Genomic DNA, 17,893 nt, shown 5'->3' with positions numbered 1-17,893 from the left:
CCTGTCCTCACCACAGCGCCCATAGGGTCACAGAATTAGGCACTACACCAGCTTTGGCTCCTCTCTGATGTATTTAGATCTATACTTGTGTTGTATTATTACTTTTACTTTGTCTATCCTGGATGACTGAGTAAAATCTTAAATAAACATAATAATGATTTATTAAGAACAGTGAATGTGAATGCTGATTCCCACTAGGATATAACTAGAACAATGATATGACCGCAGGCCTGTGTGAGTGTTTTCATTCATGAGTGCGCGTGCCCGTGTGTGTGTGTGCGCGTGAGTCACAGAAATGCGCGTGACGTCACCGCTCTACCTGAGTTTCGGCTGACGGTGAAACTCTCGAGCAGAGATTCAAACACACATGAAACGCGTTTCACACAGTTTCACACGGACTCTCGGCGAGTGTGTGTGCGCATTATCCGGTTTATGACCGATACTCTCGGACTTTAACCACGTTTATTCATAAACCGGCCGGTTTTGGCGGTAAAGGCCTCAGGATTGGTGTTTTTTTCCTGCTTTGACGCTTCCTGAAACCCTCAGGTGAGACTCATTAATATTGATATCACATTTATTTTTAATATTTACAGGCTTTTTACTCAGATTCAAACAATATAATGCGCTCAAATATGCTCTACTATCGGAATTTAAGTGTTTTAATCGAAGAAAGTTTTCGTGATTTAGCATCGAATATCAAAGTCACCGGCTCTTTATGGGTTTATCTGACGCTTATTTCTGATTATATGAATAAATATTTATTATATGATTATATGAATAAATCGCTAATAAAGTGTAATTTTAATATGAGCTTTATCTGGCCTATGTTTTCAGCCAAATTAAATATTCAAGGAAACTTCATCTATTAAAATGCCGTTTATGCTACTGTTGCTGCCATTAATAATGATAATGTTTTTTTTATTATTATGTTTATTGAATGTACTATATGACCTGTTATATATTTTATTCAATTTATAAAACGTTTTAACACTATTTAAAAGTCACATTATATATACAATAAACAAGAGTATTTAAGTGTTTCTGTGTTAAATGTGCAGGCTGTGGTTTATTCTGCTGGATATGAGGGTCAGTGTGATCATTGATGTGTGTTTTCCAGAAGCTCGTCATGTCGTCTCATCCGCGCCGGGTCCGGCTCAAGCCCTGGCTGGTGTCCCAGGTGGAGAACGGGACGTTTCCCGGTCTGGTGTGGCTCGACCGCGAGGCCAAACGCTTCCAGATCCCATGGAAACACGCCACGCGTCACACACCCCAACAGGAGGAGGAAAACACCATCTTTAAGGTGAGAGTCGGGGATCCCGAGGCCGGAGTATGTCAGGGGTCGGGACCGGGACCGGGACCATGATGGTAGATGAACAAACTCAGGGTTACAGGATTAGTTACGAGTTGACAAAACTAAACCAATCCAACGAGGCTTTGTTAGTACCATGACACTGATCATCAACTTTCTGTGTCAACTCAGGCTTTGATCCTGAGTTTAGGTGTGCAACATGACATCATGACTTTGCGTAAACATTAGAGATGCACCGATTACAATTTTCTGGGCCGATTCCAATTTTTCATTAAGTTTGACCTGCCGATTCCGATTTCATTTTTTCTAACCACTTTACAGCACACACAAATATTTATTTTATATCTTTTCTGTAATAGAACATTTTACAATTTGCATAGTACATATTTTTTTGAACAGATAAACGCTATAAAATAGAACTATATAAATTACTCCAGGTGGGGGTAATTCACACACATCTAAAGTGCAGTGTTATGGAAGAACCATTTCCTTTTCACATTCAAAATCCAATCATTTTTTTATATATGTATTTAGCAAACTAAACGTCTGTATGAAAACAGGGAATGACAATAAATAATATATAAATAAAAAATAAAATAAATATAGCCTTGCAGTATAAAGATATTTCTCAAAGCACACACACACAGGCCTATTGCAATCACTTGTACAAACTGAATAATAAAACAAGTTTAAATGGGTACATTTTCTATATATTAGTCTTCGTTTTCTTTTCTGACATTGTTCTTGTTAAAACACGCAAACTCGCAAACTTTTTGTGAAACCCTATTTAGGCTATTTTATCCATCAAAGTGTGCTTTCCCTTTAATTGAGTGCAGCAAATAGACTCGGCGCCGAAACACGCGCTTCACTGCTCGCGACGCTCCTGCTTGACGCTCACGCGCTGCTCCTGCTCCCGCTCCCGTTGTGAAAAAAAAAAAATGCGCTTGCGGTCTGAACGGACGTAATGCACGAGGTTTCCTACATGTGTGTTCCGTGTGCACGTGTGATGCTGATGTTGCGCGATGTTAATCATGTGGCGCCCGAGTGCATTTGACCGGCATAAAATCGGCATTTGTCAGACTGACCAGCCGGTCACCGGTCACGGCCGATCACGTGAAAATCGGCCAATTCCGGTCACCAGCCGATCAATCGGTGCATCTCTAGAAAACATACACATGCACATACACAACATACACAACATAAACATGTCATTGCTGGCAGATGACCGCATTAGGGGGATAATCCACGGATAGATGTGCATTTAATGCACGACGTGGAGGCAAAGAACCGCCCGACGTTAAGTGGAGTTTAGTTTACTTGTTAAATTAAAAGGCACCAGAATGAAATGGTATTTACTCCAGTAACATTTTTCTGGGGGAGGACCCACCCACTTTTTTTTTTCTTCCGACGCCAATGCACACGCCACTTTCAAGTCAAGTGGCATGTTATCTATACGCATTTTGAGCTATCCGCGTGTATGTCCATGCCGTCATCTTCCGCGTGTATGTCTACGCCGTTAAATGTCCGAGCGAAACGAAGCAAAATGTATATCTACATCTGGGGAGCGATATTTTTTTTCCTAGGATGGTAGGGGAAGACTCGTAAATGGTATTAACCCCAGTGACGGGTAGGTTTAGGGACGGGGTTGGGGTAGGTCATATATATTTATATAGAGAGTAATGTAACGTTAAGTCAACGGCGTTGATAAACACGCTGAAAAGCGATTATGCGTGTTGATAGCACGCCAAAAATGGAAATACGAATTGGCGTGTCATACATACGCCATTTTATGAGATCAGTCTGAGGTGTGACATCAGTAGCGAACAGCCAATCACATGCTGAGAAAGAGAGAAACTGTACATTTACACAGCAAGAAGAAAACAGCCGTCTATGAAAGAGGACAACTAAAATAAAAAGTCTTGCTATATCAGTGCAAGTAAAAGTTGTGAAGTTAGTTCATACAGTTGATAAAGGTATAGGCTAGAGAGAATTGAACATTTAAGCTCACGTAGTCATATTATAGCTTTATCTATTGATTCTAAAGTGTATTGATACACGGAAGTGCAGTTGCTCATTATCATTTAAAGAGACGTGCACCGAAACGGGTCGCTGTGGACAGAGCTGTTTTTGAGGAGGTAAAAGGGTGTTGTTTTACACAACTATTGAGGAATTTTAACCAAAGTATGTTACGAACTTTACATGAGCACTCTAAAGAATCATACCAACTTGTGGAAAATGGGCATCCGATGACCCCTTTAAAGGTGCTGTATGTAACTTTTTCACTCTACTGAAGCTTAACAATACCATATGTTTGCATATATTGAGGAAACGATAGGAAGTTCACGTACTCGTTTCTCTGAAAAACACTTCTACAGCCAGTTATTTTACTCTGAAATGTGTGTTTCCAGGCTGGAATGTTTGTTATTGTTTTGGTCTGTGATGCTGCTTGTTGCCAATTTTCATTGTCCATTGCGTGTGTGTTTGCCGGGACTGATGCGTGTGAGTTTGCCGGGACTGATGCGTGTGAGTTTGCCGGGACTGATGCGTGTGAGTTTGCCGGGACTGATGCGTGTGTGCGTTTGCCGGGGCTGATGCGTGTGTGCGTTTGCCGGGGCTGATGCGTGTGCGTTTGCCGGGGCTGGTGCGTGTGCGTTTGCCGGGGCTGGTGCGTGTGCGTTTGCCGGGGGTGGTGCGTGTGCGTTTTCCGGGGCTGGTGCGTGTGCGTTTGCCGGGGCTGGTGCGTGTGCGTTTGCCGGGGGTGGTGCGTGTGCGTTTGCCGGGGCTGGTGCGTGTGCGTTTGCCGGGGCTGGTGCGTGTGTGCGTTTGCCGGGACTGATGCGTGTGTGCGTTTGCCGGGACTGATGCGTGTGCGTTTGCCGGGGCTGGTGCGTGTGCGTTTGCCGGGGCTGGTGCGTGTGTGTGTTTGCCGGGGCTGGTGCGTGTGTGTGTTTGCCGGGACTGGTGCGTGTGTGTGTTTGCCGGGACTGATGCGTGTGTGTTTGCCGGGACTGATGCGTGTGTGCGTTTGCCGGGACTGATGCGTGTGCGTTTGCCGGGGCTGATGCGTGTGCGTTTGCCGGGGCTGGTGCGTGTGCGTTTGCCGGGGCTGGTGCGTGTGTGTTTGTTGCCAGGACTGGTGCGTGTGTTTGTTGCCAGGACTGATGCGTGTGTGTTTGCCGGGGCTGATGCGTGTGTGTTTGTTGCCAGGACTGGTGCGTGTGTTTGTTGCCAGGACTGATGCGTGTGTGTTTGCCGGGGCTGATGCGTGTGTGTTTGCCGGGGCTGATGCGTGTGTGTTTGTCGGGACTGATGCGTGTGTGTTTGTTGCCAGGACTGATGCGTGTGTGTTTGCCGGGGCTGATGCGTGTGAGTTTGCCGGGACTGATGCGTGTGAGTTTGCCGGGACTGATGCGTGTGTGCGTTTGCCGGGACTGATGCGTGTGTGCGTTTGCCGGGGCTGATGCGTGTGCGTTTGCCGGGGCTGATGCGTGTGCGTTTGCCGGGGCTGGTGCGTGTGCGTTTGCCGGGGCTGGTGCGTGTGCGTTTGCCGGGGCTGGTGCGTGTGCGTTTGCCGGGGGTGGTGCGTGTGCGTTTGCCGGGGCTGGTGCGTGTGCGTTTGCCGGGGGTGGTGCGTGTGCGTTTGCCGGGGCTGGTGCGTGTGCGTGTGCGTTTGCCGGGGCTGGTGCGTGTGCGTTTGCCGGGGCTGGTGCGTGTGTGCGTTTGCCGGGACTGATGCGTGTGTGCGTTTGCCGGGACTGGTGCGTGTGCGTTTGCCGGGGCTGGTGCGTGTGCGTTTGCCGGGGCTGGTGCGTGTGTGTGTTTGCCGGGGCTGGTGCGTGTGTGTGTTTGCCGGGACTGGTGCGTGTGTGTGTTTGCCGGGACTGATGCGTGTGTGTTTGCCGGGACTGATGCGTGTGTGCGTTTGCCGGGACTGATGCGTGTGCGTTTGCCGGGGCTGATGCGTGTGCGTTTGCCGGGGCTGGTGCGTGTGCGTTTGCCGGGGCTGGTGCGTGTGTGTTTGTTGCCAGGACTGGTGCGTGTGTTTGTTGCCAGGACTGATGCGTGTGTGTTTGCCGGGGCTGATGCGTGTGTGTTTGTTGCCAGGACTGGTGCGTGTGTTTGTTGCCAGGACTGATGTGTGTGTGTTTGCCGGGGCTGATGCGTGTGTGTTTGCCGGGGCTGATGCGTGTGTGTTTGTCGGGACTGATGCGTGTGTGTTTGTTGCCAGGACTGATGCGTGTGTGTTTGCCGGGGCTGATGCGTGTGTGTTTGTTGCCAGGACTGGTGCGTGTGTGTTTGCCGGGACTGATGCGTGTGTGTTTGCCGGGACTGATGCGTGTGTGTTTGCCGGGACTGATGCGTGTGTGTTTGTTGCCAGGACTGGTGCGTGTGTTTGTTGCCAGGACTGATGCGTGTGTGTTTGCCGGGACTGATGCGTGTGTGTTTGCCGGGACTGATGCGTGTGTGTTTGTTGCCAGGACTGGTGCGTGTGTGTTTGCCGGGACTGGTGCGTGTGTGTTTGCCGGGACTGATGCGTGTGTGTTTGCCGGGACTGATGCGTGTGTGTTTGCCGGGACTGATGCGTGTGTGTTTGTTGCCAGGACTGGTGCGTGTGTGTTTGCCGGGACTGATGCGTGTGTGTTTGTTGCCAGGACTGATGCGTGTGTGTTTGCCGGGACTGATGCGTGTGTGTTTGCCGGGACTGATGCGTGTGTGTTTGTTGCCAGGACTGGTGCGTGTGTGTTTGCCGGGACTGATGCGTGTGTGTTTGCCGGGACTGATGCGTGTGTGTTTGCCGGGACTGATGCGTGTGTGTTTGTTGCCAGGACTGGTGCGTGTGTGTTTGCCGGGACTGATGCGTGTGTGTTTGTCGGGACTGATGCGTGTGTGTTTGTTGCCAGGACTGATGCGTGTGTGTTTGTCGGGACTGATGCGTGTGTGTTTGTTGCCAGGACTGGTGCGTGTGTGTTTGTCGGGACTGATGCGTGTGTGTTTGTTGCCAGGACTGATGCGTGTGTGTTTGCCGGGACTGATGCGTGTGTGTTTGCCGGGACTGATGCGTGTGTGTTTGTTGCCAGGACTGGTGCGTGTGTGTTTGCCGGGACTGATGCGTGTGTGTTTGCCGGGACTGATGCGTGTGTGTTTGTTGCCAGGACTGGTGCGTGTGTGTTTGCCGGGACTGATGCGTGTGTGTTTGCCGGGACTGGTGCGTGTGTGTTTGCCGGGACTGATGCGTGTGTGTTTGCCGGGACTGATGCGTGTGTGTTTGCCGGGACTGATGCGTGTGTGTTTGTTGCCAGGACTGGTGCGTGTGTGTTTGCCGGGACTGATGCGTGTGTGTTTGTTGCCGGGACTGATGCGTGTGTGTTTGCCGGGGCTGATGCGTGTGTGTTTGTTGCCGGGACTGATGCGTGTGTACTGATGCGTGTGTGTTTGCCGGGACTGATGCGTGTGTGTTTGCCGGGACTGATGCGTGTGTGTTTGCCGGGACTGATGCGTGTGTGTTTGCCGGGACTGATGCGTGTGTGTTTGCCGGGACTGATGCGTGTGTACTGATGCGTGTGTGTTTGCCGGGACTGATGCGTGTGTGTTTGCCGGGATTGATGCGTGTGCGTTTGCCGGGATTGATGCGTGTGTGTTTGCCGTTTCCCAAGACTGATGCGTGTGTGTGTGTTTGCCAGGCCTGGGCCGTGGAGACCGGGAAGTATCAGGAAGGCGTGGACGAGCCGGATCCGGCTAAATGGAAAGCTCAGCTGAGATGTGCTCTGAACAAGAGCCGCGAGTTCAACCTCATCTACGACGGGACCAAAGAGGTTCCCATGAACCCGCTGAAGATCTACGACGTGTGTGATATTCCACAGACCATCAGTAACCCAGGTAACACACACACACACCCACTTTTTCAAATTTATTTTATTACTTTATCCTAGGTTAAAAAAAAAATTGTTTATTGTTTTTTTTTTTTTAAATATGACTTTATTCTTGATGTTTATAAATTTTATGAGTTTATTCCTGAATTAATTCATTTAAATATTTCATTTAATTCATTTAAATAAATATTAATTCATATAAAATAAATATTACTATGAATGATTTTTATTTATCACATGAGATTTGCACATTGATTTCCGAATTAAGCATGCACACGAGGTCATGTGACTATGATGCAGCATTACACTCTCTCGATTTATAAAAGTAAGTATGCAGTGTGCAAGTGAACTCTGTGTGTCTCAGGTTCAGTGACGACGTATGAGACCGACGGCGATGAAGACGACGTTCCCGACACTCCTGAGCCTCCTCCACCATATCCACCTCACGGTACTGGGAGAAAACCGGGATAAACCGGTCTTAAACTCTCTGTAACGCATGTGGTTTAAAGGGGTCATTGGATGCAAAATGCACTTTTATATGGTGTTTGCATTTAAATGTGTTTGCAGTGTGTGGACACAACCACCATACAATGAGAATTCACTCCTTTTCCCTTTTTTTAATCCTCAAAAAGTTTAAACACTCTCAATAATCAAGCTGTTTGGATTTTCTGAGCAATATGATGTCATATTGCTCATGCTCTGCCCACGGCCGCTGACGGACTGTCCCGTATTAGCATATTTCCTGAATTAGCATTTTATTTCTGCCCTCAGACATTTGTACACTGTCTGCCAAGGCATCACTTTAGTGTCTTGTGTCGACATGCGGAAGTGAAGTTGCTAATTATCATTTAAAGAGACATGCACCTCATTATCATTTAAAGAGACATGCACCGATACGGGTCGCTGTGGACAGAGCTGTTTTTGAGGAGGTAAAAGGGTGTTGTTTTACACAACCATTGAGGACTTTTAACCAAAGTATGTTACGAAACTTTACATGAAGAACCTAAAGAATCATACCAACTTGTGGAAAATGGGCATCCGATGACCCCTTTAAAGGTGCTGTATGTAACTTTTCCACTCTACTAAAGCTTAACAATACCATATGTTTGCATATATTGAGGAAACGATAGGAAGTTCACGTACTCGTTTCTCTGAAAAACACTTCTACAGCCAGTTATTTTACTCTGAAATGTGTGTTTCCAGGCTGGAATGTTTGTTATTGTTTTGGTCTGTGATGCTGCTTGTTACCAATTTTCATTGTCCATTGCGCTCGTTCCTGTTGCTTGTCTCAAACTGGCGTCCCGCGTGAGCGCCGAGTCTGAGGAGGCGGGAAAAACGACGATCTCCGATATGTTGAATTGGACTGCAGTACCTATTTCTACCACTAGTTGTCATTCTTATAGACTGCACCTTTAAGTGTTGCTGCATTTAATGCGGTGTATGTTGTTGTATTTGACTGTGATGTGTCCGTGCGCAGGCGTGAGTCCGGTCTGGACTCCTCCCGGGTCCGTGTCCCCGATGGCGCCGGCCAGCTGCCCTCCCCCCCCTCCCCCCGCCGAGGTGTGGCCGAAGAAGGAGCCGCTGGACGTGGAGATGCAGCCGGAGATCCAGACGCCCTCGGCCTTCGACGGCATGTTCGCCACCCCGGAGACCTGGATCAGCTCTCTGCCCAGTAACTACACATGCACACACACACACACACACACACTCCAGACGCCCTCGGCCTTCGACGGCATGTTCGCCACCCCCGGAGACCTGGATCAGCTCTCTGCCCAGTAACTACACATGCACACACACACACACACACACACTCCAGACGCCCTCGGCCTTCGACGGCATGTTCGCCACCCCCGGAGACCTGGATCAGCTCTCTGCCCAGTAACTACACATGCACACACACACACACACACACACTCCAGACGCCCTCGGCCTTCGACGGCATGTTCGCCACCCCCGGAGACCTGGATCAGCTCTCTGCCCAGTAACTACACATGCACACACACACACACACACACACTCCAGACGCCCTCGGCCTTCGACGGCATGTTCGCCACCCCCGGAGACCTGGATCAGCTCTCTGCCCAGTAACTACACACACTCACGTTGTAACGCACACTTGCGCACACACACTCAGATGTTACAAACACAGATGTTACACTAACACGTTACACTTTCACACACCCACACACGTTGCAATCTCACACACGTTACACTCACATTCCCACACACACGTTACACTAACACCCGTTACACTCTCTCTCACACACATACACCGATGTTACATACGTTACACCCACATACGCGTTACTCACTCTCTCTCTCTCTCTCTCTCTCTCTCTCTCTCTCTCTCTCTCTCTCTCTCTCTCACCCTCACCCACACACACACACAATGCACAAAAACGTTACACTCTCTCTCACACACAGTTACACACGTTACACCCACATACGCGCACACACACACATAACGCACACACACACATCACACTCACACGTTACACTATCACGTTACACTCTCACGTTACACTAACACACATTACACACACACGTTACACAAACACACGTTACACACACACATTACACAAACGTTACACCCACACTCATTACAAACACACGTTACACCCACACACACACTTTGTAACACACTCACACGTAACACGTTTCAGCTTTATTTCTATCAACAGAAGTGTTTTAGCTGTAGTCAACGACAATAACCCTGATCCTCAAATCATACCCATAATGCACTCTGTGTGTTTCACAGTGACGGATCTGGAGGTGCAGTTTTATTACCGCGGTAAGGAAGTGTGTCCGCCGGTGATCGTGAGCAACCCTCAGGGCTGCCGGCTCTTCTACGGGGACCTGGGGCCGATCGTGAACCAGGAGGAGCTGTTCGGGCCGGTGAGCCTGGAGCAGGTGCGCTTCCCCCCCACCGAACACATCACCAACGACAAGCAGAGGGTGTTCACCAGCCGGCTGCTGGACGTGATGGACCGCGGCCTCATCCTGGAGGTCCAGGGGCACGACATCTACGCCATCCGCCTGTGCCAGTGTAAAGTGTACTGGTCCGGCCCCTGCGCGCCCAATCCCAACGCTCCCAACCTCATCGAGCGGCAGCACAAGGTCAAGCTCTTCTGCCTGGAGTCCTTCCTCAGCGGTGAGACGCTCTCCTGAAGCCACGATTTTGCCGTCTGAGACAAATTTAGCAAATTCAATTCACGTTTATTTGTATAGCGCTTTCCACAATACACATCATTTCAAAGCAGCTTTACAGAAAGTACATGAGTCCACGTTACAATTTAGTAGGGCTGGGTATTGACACAAATTTCACGATTTCACGGGGCGGCAGTGGCTCAGTGGTTCATGTAGGTTGTCTACAAACCGAAAGGTTGGTGGTTCAATCCCCGGTTCCACCTGACCAAGTGTCGAGGTGTCCATGAGCAAGACACCTAACCCCAGCTGCTCCCGACGAGCTGGATGGCGCCTTGCATGGCTGACACCGCCGTCGGTGTGTGAATGAGTGAGTGAATGGGTGAATGTGAGGCTGTATGTAAAGCGCTTTGGTGGCCATCGGTCTGTGCAAGCGCTATATAAATGCAGTCCATTTACCATTTATTTCGATTCACAAGCTTGCAATACGATTCGATTTCGATTACGATTCGATTCGATATTGATTATTTTTGGATATCAGGTACAATACATTGCAAATTTTCTCAAGGAAAACAAATCTCTTAGCTAATGCTGTAAACTATGGGAGTCAGTTGTAGCCTAGCCTTCATTAGCCTACTATAATACTGAAGGCAGGGTTCGTACGGGTGCTTGAAATCCTTGAAAGTGCTTGAATTTTGGATAAAATGCTTGAAAATGCTTGAATTTGTAACTGTATTTCTTTCACAAGAAATATCTTTCTGACGAAATAGTTCTTTATTAAATGGAGAAAAAAATGTAACCCTTCAGAATCAGATACAGATTGATTTGCGTTACGCTGGCCAGAGCAAAAGTAGGCGGAGTTTTCATTTTGATTTCCGCTGTTGTTTGGATGCACCGTTTTTATTGGCCACGCAGCGGCAACAGTTGAACTATTTTAAACTTTGACCGCGGCGTGCGCGCGAGCTCGCTATGCTCCGCTTTGGTCCGAGTCGCGCAGCGCAAGTTGTACTCTGTTGCTCAGATGCTCATTCATGTTTATTTCGCGCTGTAACTGGTGTTGTTAAGGCGGAAGAGAAGATCATGTGCTTCTCTTGAGCCGAACCAGAGCGATCTCACGCCACACGGCAAAATGGTATTTATGTTTTTGAATTTCGTAAGAAAATGGACGTAATTTGAAATCTGAGACTTTGTTTCATATCAATAGTAACAAGCACAAAGATTATTGAGATTTATTGGATGGGATTCGCTACAATGTTCCATTCATTCATCACTGAAAACAGGATGACTAATTGATTCTTGGGATTTAAGAATCGATCGGTTCATAAAAATGAGAATCGATTAAAATCGTGAAATCAATATTTTTTACCCAGCCCTAATATATACAGTGATCTGTTATCAGAGGAAAGTATTTCAGAAATGTACATATAAAAATCACAGTTAGCTAAAAACCTTTTAATTTAAACAATGTAATATTTTAATGCAGAAACAATGAGCTCATTGAAGTTATGAATACTTGTTTAACAAATGATCGACATTTAGAAAACAAATCCTAAAAGAATCCTCTGATCTTAGGATAAAATCTGAAGTGTTTGATCGTTCTTTCTTCCCTGTATTTACTTCCTCTGGGCTCCATGTTCAGAAAGCATGCTGAATCATTTCACTGCTATGCAGATGATTCCCACATTGATTTGCCTCTGAAACGCAACACACATGCTGCTCTGAAATCTCTTTCTGCATGCCTAGATGAAGTGAAATTGTGGTTTTCTCAAAATTTCTTATTTCTGAATGAATCCAAAACTGAGGTTATAGTCTTTGGCCCCCATGACAACTTTAAGAGCAGTAACATTGACTTGGATAAGCTTTCTCCTTCTACTTCATCATGCATTAAGGCTTCATCATGAGACACTACAGGTGAATAGGGTAACATTTTTAACTAGCAGATATCACCATGATAATTTCCCAGTTGATTACCTACATTATACATTACAAGTTTTCTGTAATTTAATGTTTAAATGTGCAAATTCGGCAATATCTAATTAAATATGCGCTAATTTGCATATATAAAAAAAAAAACGAAATCTGAGTATTGGATAAAGCCAGGTTAAAAAATATTTTTTCATTGTGTTCACATATTCGATGGGGAGAAAAATTACAGAGGGATTTATGGATATCTACTTTTGTTATCCTGTAAATCAGAATATACTGTCAATAGCCTTAAATTGATTTTCGCCATGTTTTTTGGAATTAAAATGTTATATAAATCAGGCTAGGAATAATATTTACAAATCCCTCTGTAAATGTCTTCATAATATAACTAGGTACAAGACTGGAGAGTTTGGTGTATATTGGTGCTACTGAAGATTTCAGACATGGAGTTTGAGAAAACGGGCTTTAAAGATTTATCATCAGCCAATGAGATTGCGCATTCAGCAACATTTCATGTTTGGTTGCTGATAAAAAGGAAATGACCATATTTGGATCCGACAACATTGTACAGGAGAGAGGGAGCTTCCCAGCGGTGTGTGTGATGACAGAGAGCAGACAGAGATCGCGGAGCAGAGGGAGGATTTACAACGACAACTTTTGTTGAATTTATGAGAAATCTACAGACACAAACAGACAAAGTGCAGTAAAATAAAGACCTAAATGTGTATTTCAGACTTTTTTTCACCACAAGTCTGAAAGAAGACATGTTATTGAAGACAAATATCCAAAAATCTCAAAATTGACCAGTAAAAAAAACATGTTTTTGTCTGCCGTGTCTCGCCTTAAGAACTTGGGTGTTTTCTGGGATCAGAACCTCAAATTTGATAAACAAACAAATGCGGTGATTAGTTCTTGTTTTTTCCAGCTACGTCTTCTCTCTCTAAGATCAAATCCTCTCTTTCTGAGAATACCTTAGAGATTGCTATCCATGCGCTCATTACATCTGGGTTGGATGATTGCAACTCTCTCTACTATGGCATCTCCAAATACTCTATTGCTCGTCTCCAGTTAGTACAGAATACTACAAAGTTCCTCAAAAGAAAACATAAATTTGATCATGTTTCTCCTATCTTAAAATGGCTGCATTGGCTACCTGTGGCTTTTAGAATTGAGTTTAAAATTCTTCTCCTTGTTTTTAAATCCTTAAATAATCTGGCACCGAGCTACTCTGTCCACACACTCCCACACGAAACCTGAGGTCTGGTGATAAGAGTCTTTTGTCCGTCCCCAGGTCACGGTTAAAGAATAGAGGAGACCGAGCCTTTGCTATTGCCGGCTCTTACATCAGAGCGGCTCAGTCTCTAACTGCTTTTAAATCTTCTCTTAAAACCTTTTTTTTTTTCTTTAGCTTTTAATTCATTGTGAGTTTTTGGCATGAATGTGTGGTTTGTCCTTGTTCTTCGTCTTGTGTATTGTTCAGCACTTTGGTCAGCCTTGTTTGCTGTTTTTAAATGTGCTATATAAATAAATACAAACTTGAAACTTGTTAGTTTGACGTCTCCACCGACAGACGTTTAATGACCGTTGAGATCAAATTTAACCTCCGATGAAATCCTTACAGGGTCAGAAGATTTGACACTCAGTCCTACAGTGATTTCTCCTACATCGACCGTCAAATTGTCTTAATTTTTCAAGACAAGGCGTGACCAAAATAATCGTTAGAGATTCTTTGTCGCCACCATTTCAATCCCGCATTTAATGCAGCTCACATCACTAAACGTGTCATTGATTGATGTAAAACGCAGCAATATTTATGAAGAGGTACTTGAAAAGCGCTTGACTTAATTAAAGGTGCAGTGTGTACATTTTAGTGGCATTTAGTGGTGAGGTTGCGAATTGCACCCAACAGGAGTTACGGTGGCCAACAGCAATTTCAGAAAAAGAGGTTTCTTTACAAAGATTAATAAATTAGGTTTTCTTAAAGGGGTGGTATAATGCTCTTTTCACAATGTAAAATAAGTGTCTGATGTCCCCAGAGTGTGTGTGTGAAGTTTTAGCTCAAAATACCCCACAGATATTTTTATATAGCATGTTAAAATTGTCACTTTTTGAGGGTGAGCAAAAACGCACCATTTTTGTGTGTGCCCCTTTAAATGCAAATGAGCTGCTGCTCCCGGCACAGGGGGCGGCGCTACAACAGCTTGTCTCCTGAAAATTTCAAAAACTTTTAGCCTTTTGTTTAAACCGGAGTCAGACAAAGATGGAGAGAAGTGACAACATGTAAACAACATTTCTGAATGGTTAGTTGAAGTTATGTAGCTGATGTGTCACTGATTAGCATATTCTGTTATGATAATCTATAAATCACGTTCCTGGGGGCGGGGTTTATGTAAATTCTAGGGTTTGTGATGTCACTAACCCGGGAGGAATGTCGTGTAGTCTCTACCAGCCGTTTGTTGTAGTCCTTAAAAAGCGATTTCTGTAAAGGCAAATATCTCCCTTTGCTTTGAACTTTGAGCGTTGTAACTTTGCAGATGTTGTTTATGCTCAAACAGCACCATTACACACTAACTAAAGTTAGAAAAGTCAAATCATAATCAACCACCCCTTTAATTATTCAGTAAAACGATATGTTATTGCGAATATTATTGATACTTGTTCATCATTGTGTCAGTGTTTTATCCGCTGGCTTTAGCTGAAGCTTCTTATCATGAAGAACAACATAGTGACGAAACGCGTTTGTCCGTTCAGGGCCACCGTAGAAACATGTCGATGTAAGCGGACCCACGGTGTGTGTAGAGAGAAATGACTCATTCTAAGCTAATAAACACATAACGGTTCATTATGTAAGGTCTTTATATACCACTGAAAACATAGTTATGAATATGATATTGCATTTCTGTCAACAGATCCTCCTAAATATTACACACTGCACCTTTATATACAATGTATATGAAATTTAATTTTTTCGAAAAAACACAATCTTTTCACGCAAAGTTAACACTGCAGCCCGTCTGATAAACCTCCATCAGACCCTTCTCGTTACGAAGTACACCAACATTATAATATAAAATATTATTTATTAAACAATAATAGCCATTATAAACTTTGTATTTAATATATGTTATTAAATGCGTTGTATTTTGGATACCTTATGTCTGTAATTTGAGTTTTAAAAATCCTTACATACTAAAGATATTGTTTGTGAAGTGTGATCTCTGATTGTAGTCCTTGAAAACCAAAAAAGTAGTTCATGAAAGTCCTGGATTTTTTATTTTTTTTAAACAGTATCTGTACGAACCCTGTTTGTATGAAAGCGTGAAGGTGTTTCTGATGCTGGTGTGTGTGTGTGTGTGCGCAGGGGTCATCGCTCACCAGCGGGGTCAGTCCTCTTCTGAACCGCCGCTCTACGACATTCACCTGTGTTTCGGGGAGGAGTGGCCCGACGGCAGACCCAGAGAGAGGAAGCTCATCACGGTGCAGGTGAGACGTGTGAAGAGGTGCATTATGGGCCACGGTGGCTGTCCATCTGCACTAGAGAGTGCATTAGTGTATTTTTCCATTTGTTTTTCCCATAGGAATTAAAAAAAGTCTTTGTTAAAGTGTTATAAGCCATGAACCAAACCATCCAGCAATGAGGAGAACCACAAAATTACAAACTTTGAAAACGTACAAAAAAGACAGACCAATCGGCTTTAGTAAGGGAAAGAACTACAATCCCATGAAGCATTGTGAACTACATAATCAAACTATAATAAAAACTATGGAGAAATACAAAACTGCTCATTTAAAATATATATAAAAAAATATAATTTTAGGTTCTTGCAAAATAAACATATTTTCAACTATTTAAAGTCCCTCTGTAGTCAATTTTATCCCTTAAAACTCATCTTTGATCACCAAAATGACAAAAAAAAATCTTTTATTTTTAAAAAAAAATCTTGAATGTAACTCGACACCTTTGCCTCATTTAGTATGCGTGGTTCTATGAATATGCAAATGAGCCCCGCCTCCACTCACTCACTCAGCTCAGAGATCCACTGGTTGACGATCACACGTTGATCTGATTGGTTACAAGGTAGTTTGTGACGTCAGAAACACCAGCGATTTCAAAGCGTGTTTTTGAGACTGTCTTTGGTTCACTGCAGTTTTAAGGAGGAAATACTCAGCAATGGAGTCGACTTATGAATTTACCCGTCTTGCTTTTGTTTTGTGTATCATAATTTCACAAAGCTGTAGTCAGACCATTCAGATTTTTGCTTTAAATCTTGAAACTATACAATCTAATTTAAAATGTAGTTGTTGCCTCTTATTTCAGATGTCTACAGATGTTCTTAGGCCAGTTCAGCCTGTTAACAAGCAAATAAACATCATTTCATTCTTTGTCTGTTGCTCAAACTAAGAAAAAAAGCTGTATCGGCTCATTTGCTTGTAAAAAATCGGCAATTAAAAAACATAATCGGTGCATCCCTAGTTATTTTATTGCTAGATTTTATGATGTTTTTTATTTTTAAGCCTAAAATTGTCTTTGAAGCTAAGCTAGCCTTAGTGTGTGAACTAGCCGATCGTATTTCCCATATTGATGTTTACATTTAAGTATCATGCCCCACTAGGCCGTCATCTTCTCGTAGCTAACGGCGCTGAGCAAAACGTGTGTGTGTGTGTGTGTGTGTGTTTGCAGGTGGTGCCGGTGGTGGCGCGCATGATCAGCGAGATGTTTTCTGGCGACTGCACGCGCTCGTTCGACAGCGGAAGCGTGCGTTTGCAGATCTCCATCCCCGACATCAAAGACAACATCGTCACACACCTCAAGCAGCTCTACCGGCTCCTGCAGACACACCAGGGCCAGGAGAACTGGCCCCTGCCGCCCGGGGCCGGCCTGCACCTCACGCAGGCCCTGCAGACGCAGTGATGACCCGCGGTTCACCCAGAACCACTCGAGGCGCTTCAGAGACTCACAGAAACTCCTGCTGTAGTGTTTCTGAGGGTTTAGTGTGTGAATGTCGCGCGGTCAAAGTCTAGCGTGTGTTAATGATCAGCCACAGCAAACGTCCGCCCAGATATTCAGCCTAGATGCTATTTTATCAGCGGGAACTCATTCCTGACGCTTATCGCTTCAGTTTCACACAATATATAATGAGCTTTTAACCACGTTATTGTGCTTTTACTGCTGATGTATGTTACCCTTATAATCAAACTGTCATGTTTATGTGGTTTTTCGCACTTTTGGGGTTGAATATCATCTAGTTTTTTTAACCGTATTATGTATTTGACATCCCATCATGTAGAATTGTGTAATAATGTTACTTAGATTTATAAAATAAAATGAAAAATGCACTGAGTGAGTGTTGTCATTTAAGGTGGAACTTCTGATATGATTCAGTTGTTAAGGTGGAACTTCTGATATGATTCAGTGGTTGTTAATGTAAAACCATGAGGATGATTTAGCACAGATTAGTCTGATTGTTTAACCATTCACTTATTCAAGTCTCATTGTTACTAAAGTTTAGGGGTTTGTTCAGATGTAGGTGAGGTTGTGTTTCTGTGGACGTCTCCACCCATCTGAGCTCCTTTAAGACACACTGGCTCTGAGCTCGTGTCAGACTTTGGACCTTGACGGGAGTTTCCTCAGTCCATCACATCT

The 17,893-nt window shown here is 44.7% G+C and overlaps 1 protein-coding gene across 2 annotated transcripts; it reads left to right on the top strand.

Moving 5' to 3' along the window:
• Window positions 1–287: 287 nt before the first annotated feature.
• On the top strand, window positions 288–17,586 carry irf6 (interferon regulatory factor 6). 2 transcript variants are annotated; one of them, XM_084117783.1, is made up of 8 exons: window positions 288–546; window positions 1,118–1,300; window positions 6,991–7,186; window positions 7,544–7,627; window positions 8,657–8,851; window positions 9,938–10,330; window positions 15,611–15,732; window positions 16,931–17,586. In XM_084117783.1, exons 2-8 carry the CDS (start codon window positions 1,127–1,129, stop codon window positions 17,159–17,161), a joined length of 1,395 nt encoding a protein of 464 aa, XP_083973909.1. In that variant the 5' UTR covers window positions 288–546; window positions 1,118–1,126; the 3' UTR covers window positions 17,162–17,586. The 2 variants fall into 2 exon arrangements, with proteins under 2 accessions (XP_083973909.1, XP_083973910.1); XM_084117784.1 differs by having other exon boundaries at window positions 424–546; window positions 1,121–1,300.
• Window positions 17,587–17,893: the final 307 nt, after the last annotated feature.

This window comes from Abramis brama (genome assembly GCF_963993115.1).
Source record: "Abramis brama genome assembly, chromosome: 6".
NCBI classification, from domain to species: domain Eukaryota; kingdom Metazoa; phylum Chordata; class Actinopteri; order Cypriniformes; family Leuciscidae; genus Abramis; species Abramis brama.
Note: the sequence above shows the minus strand (reverse complement) of the source record. Positions and strands in the feature narration are given on the sequence as shown.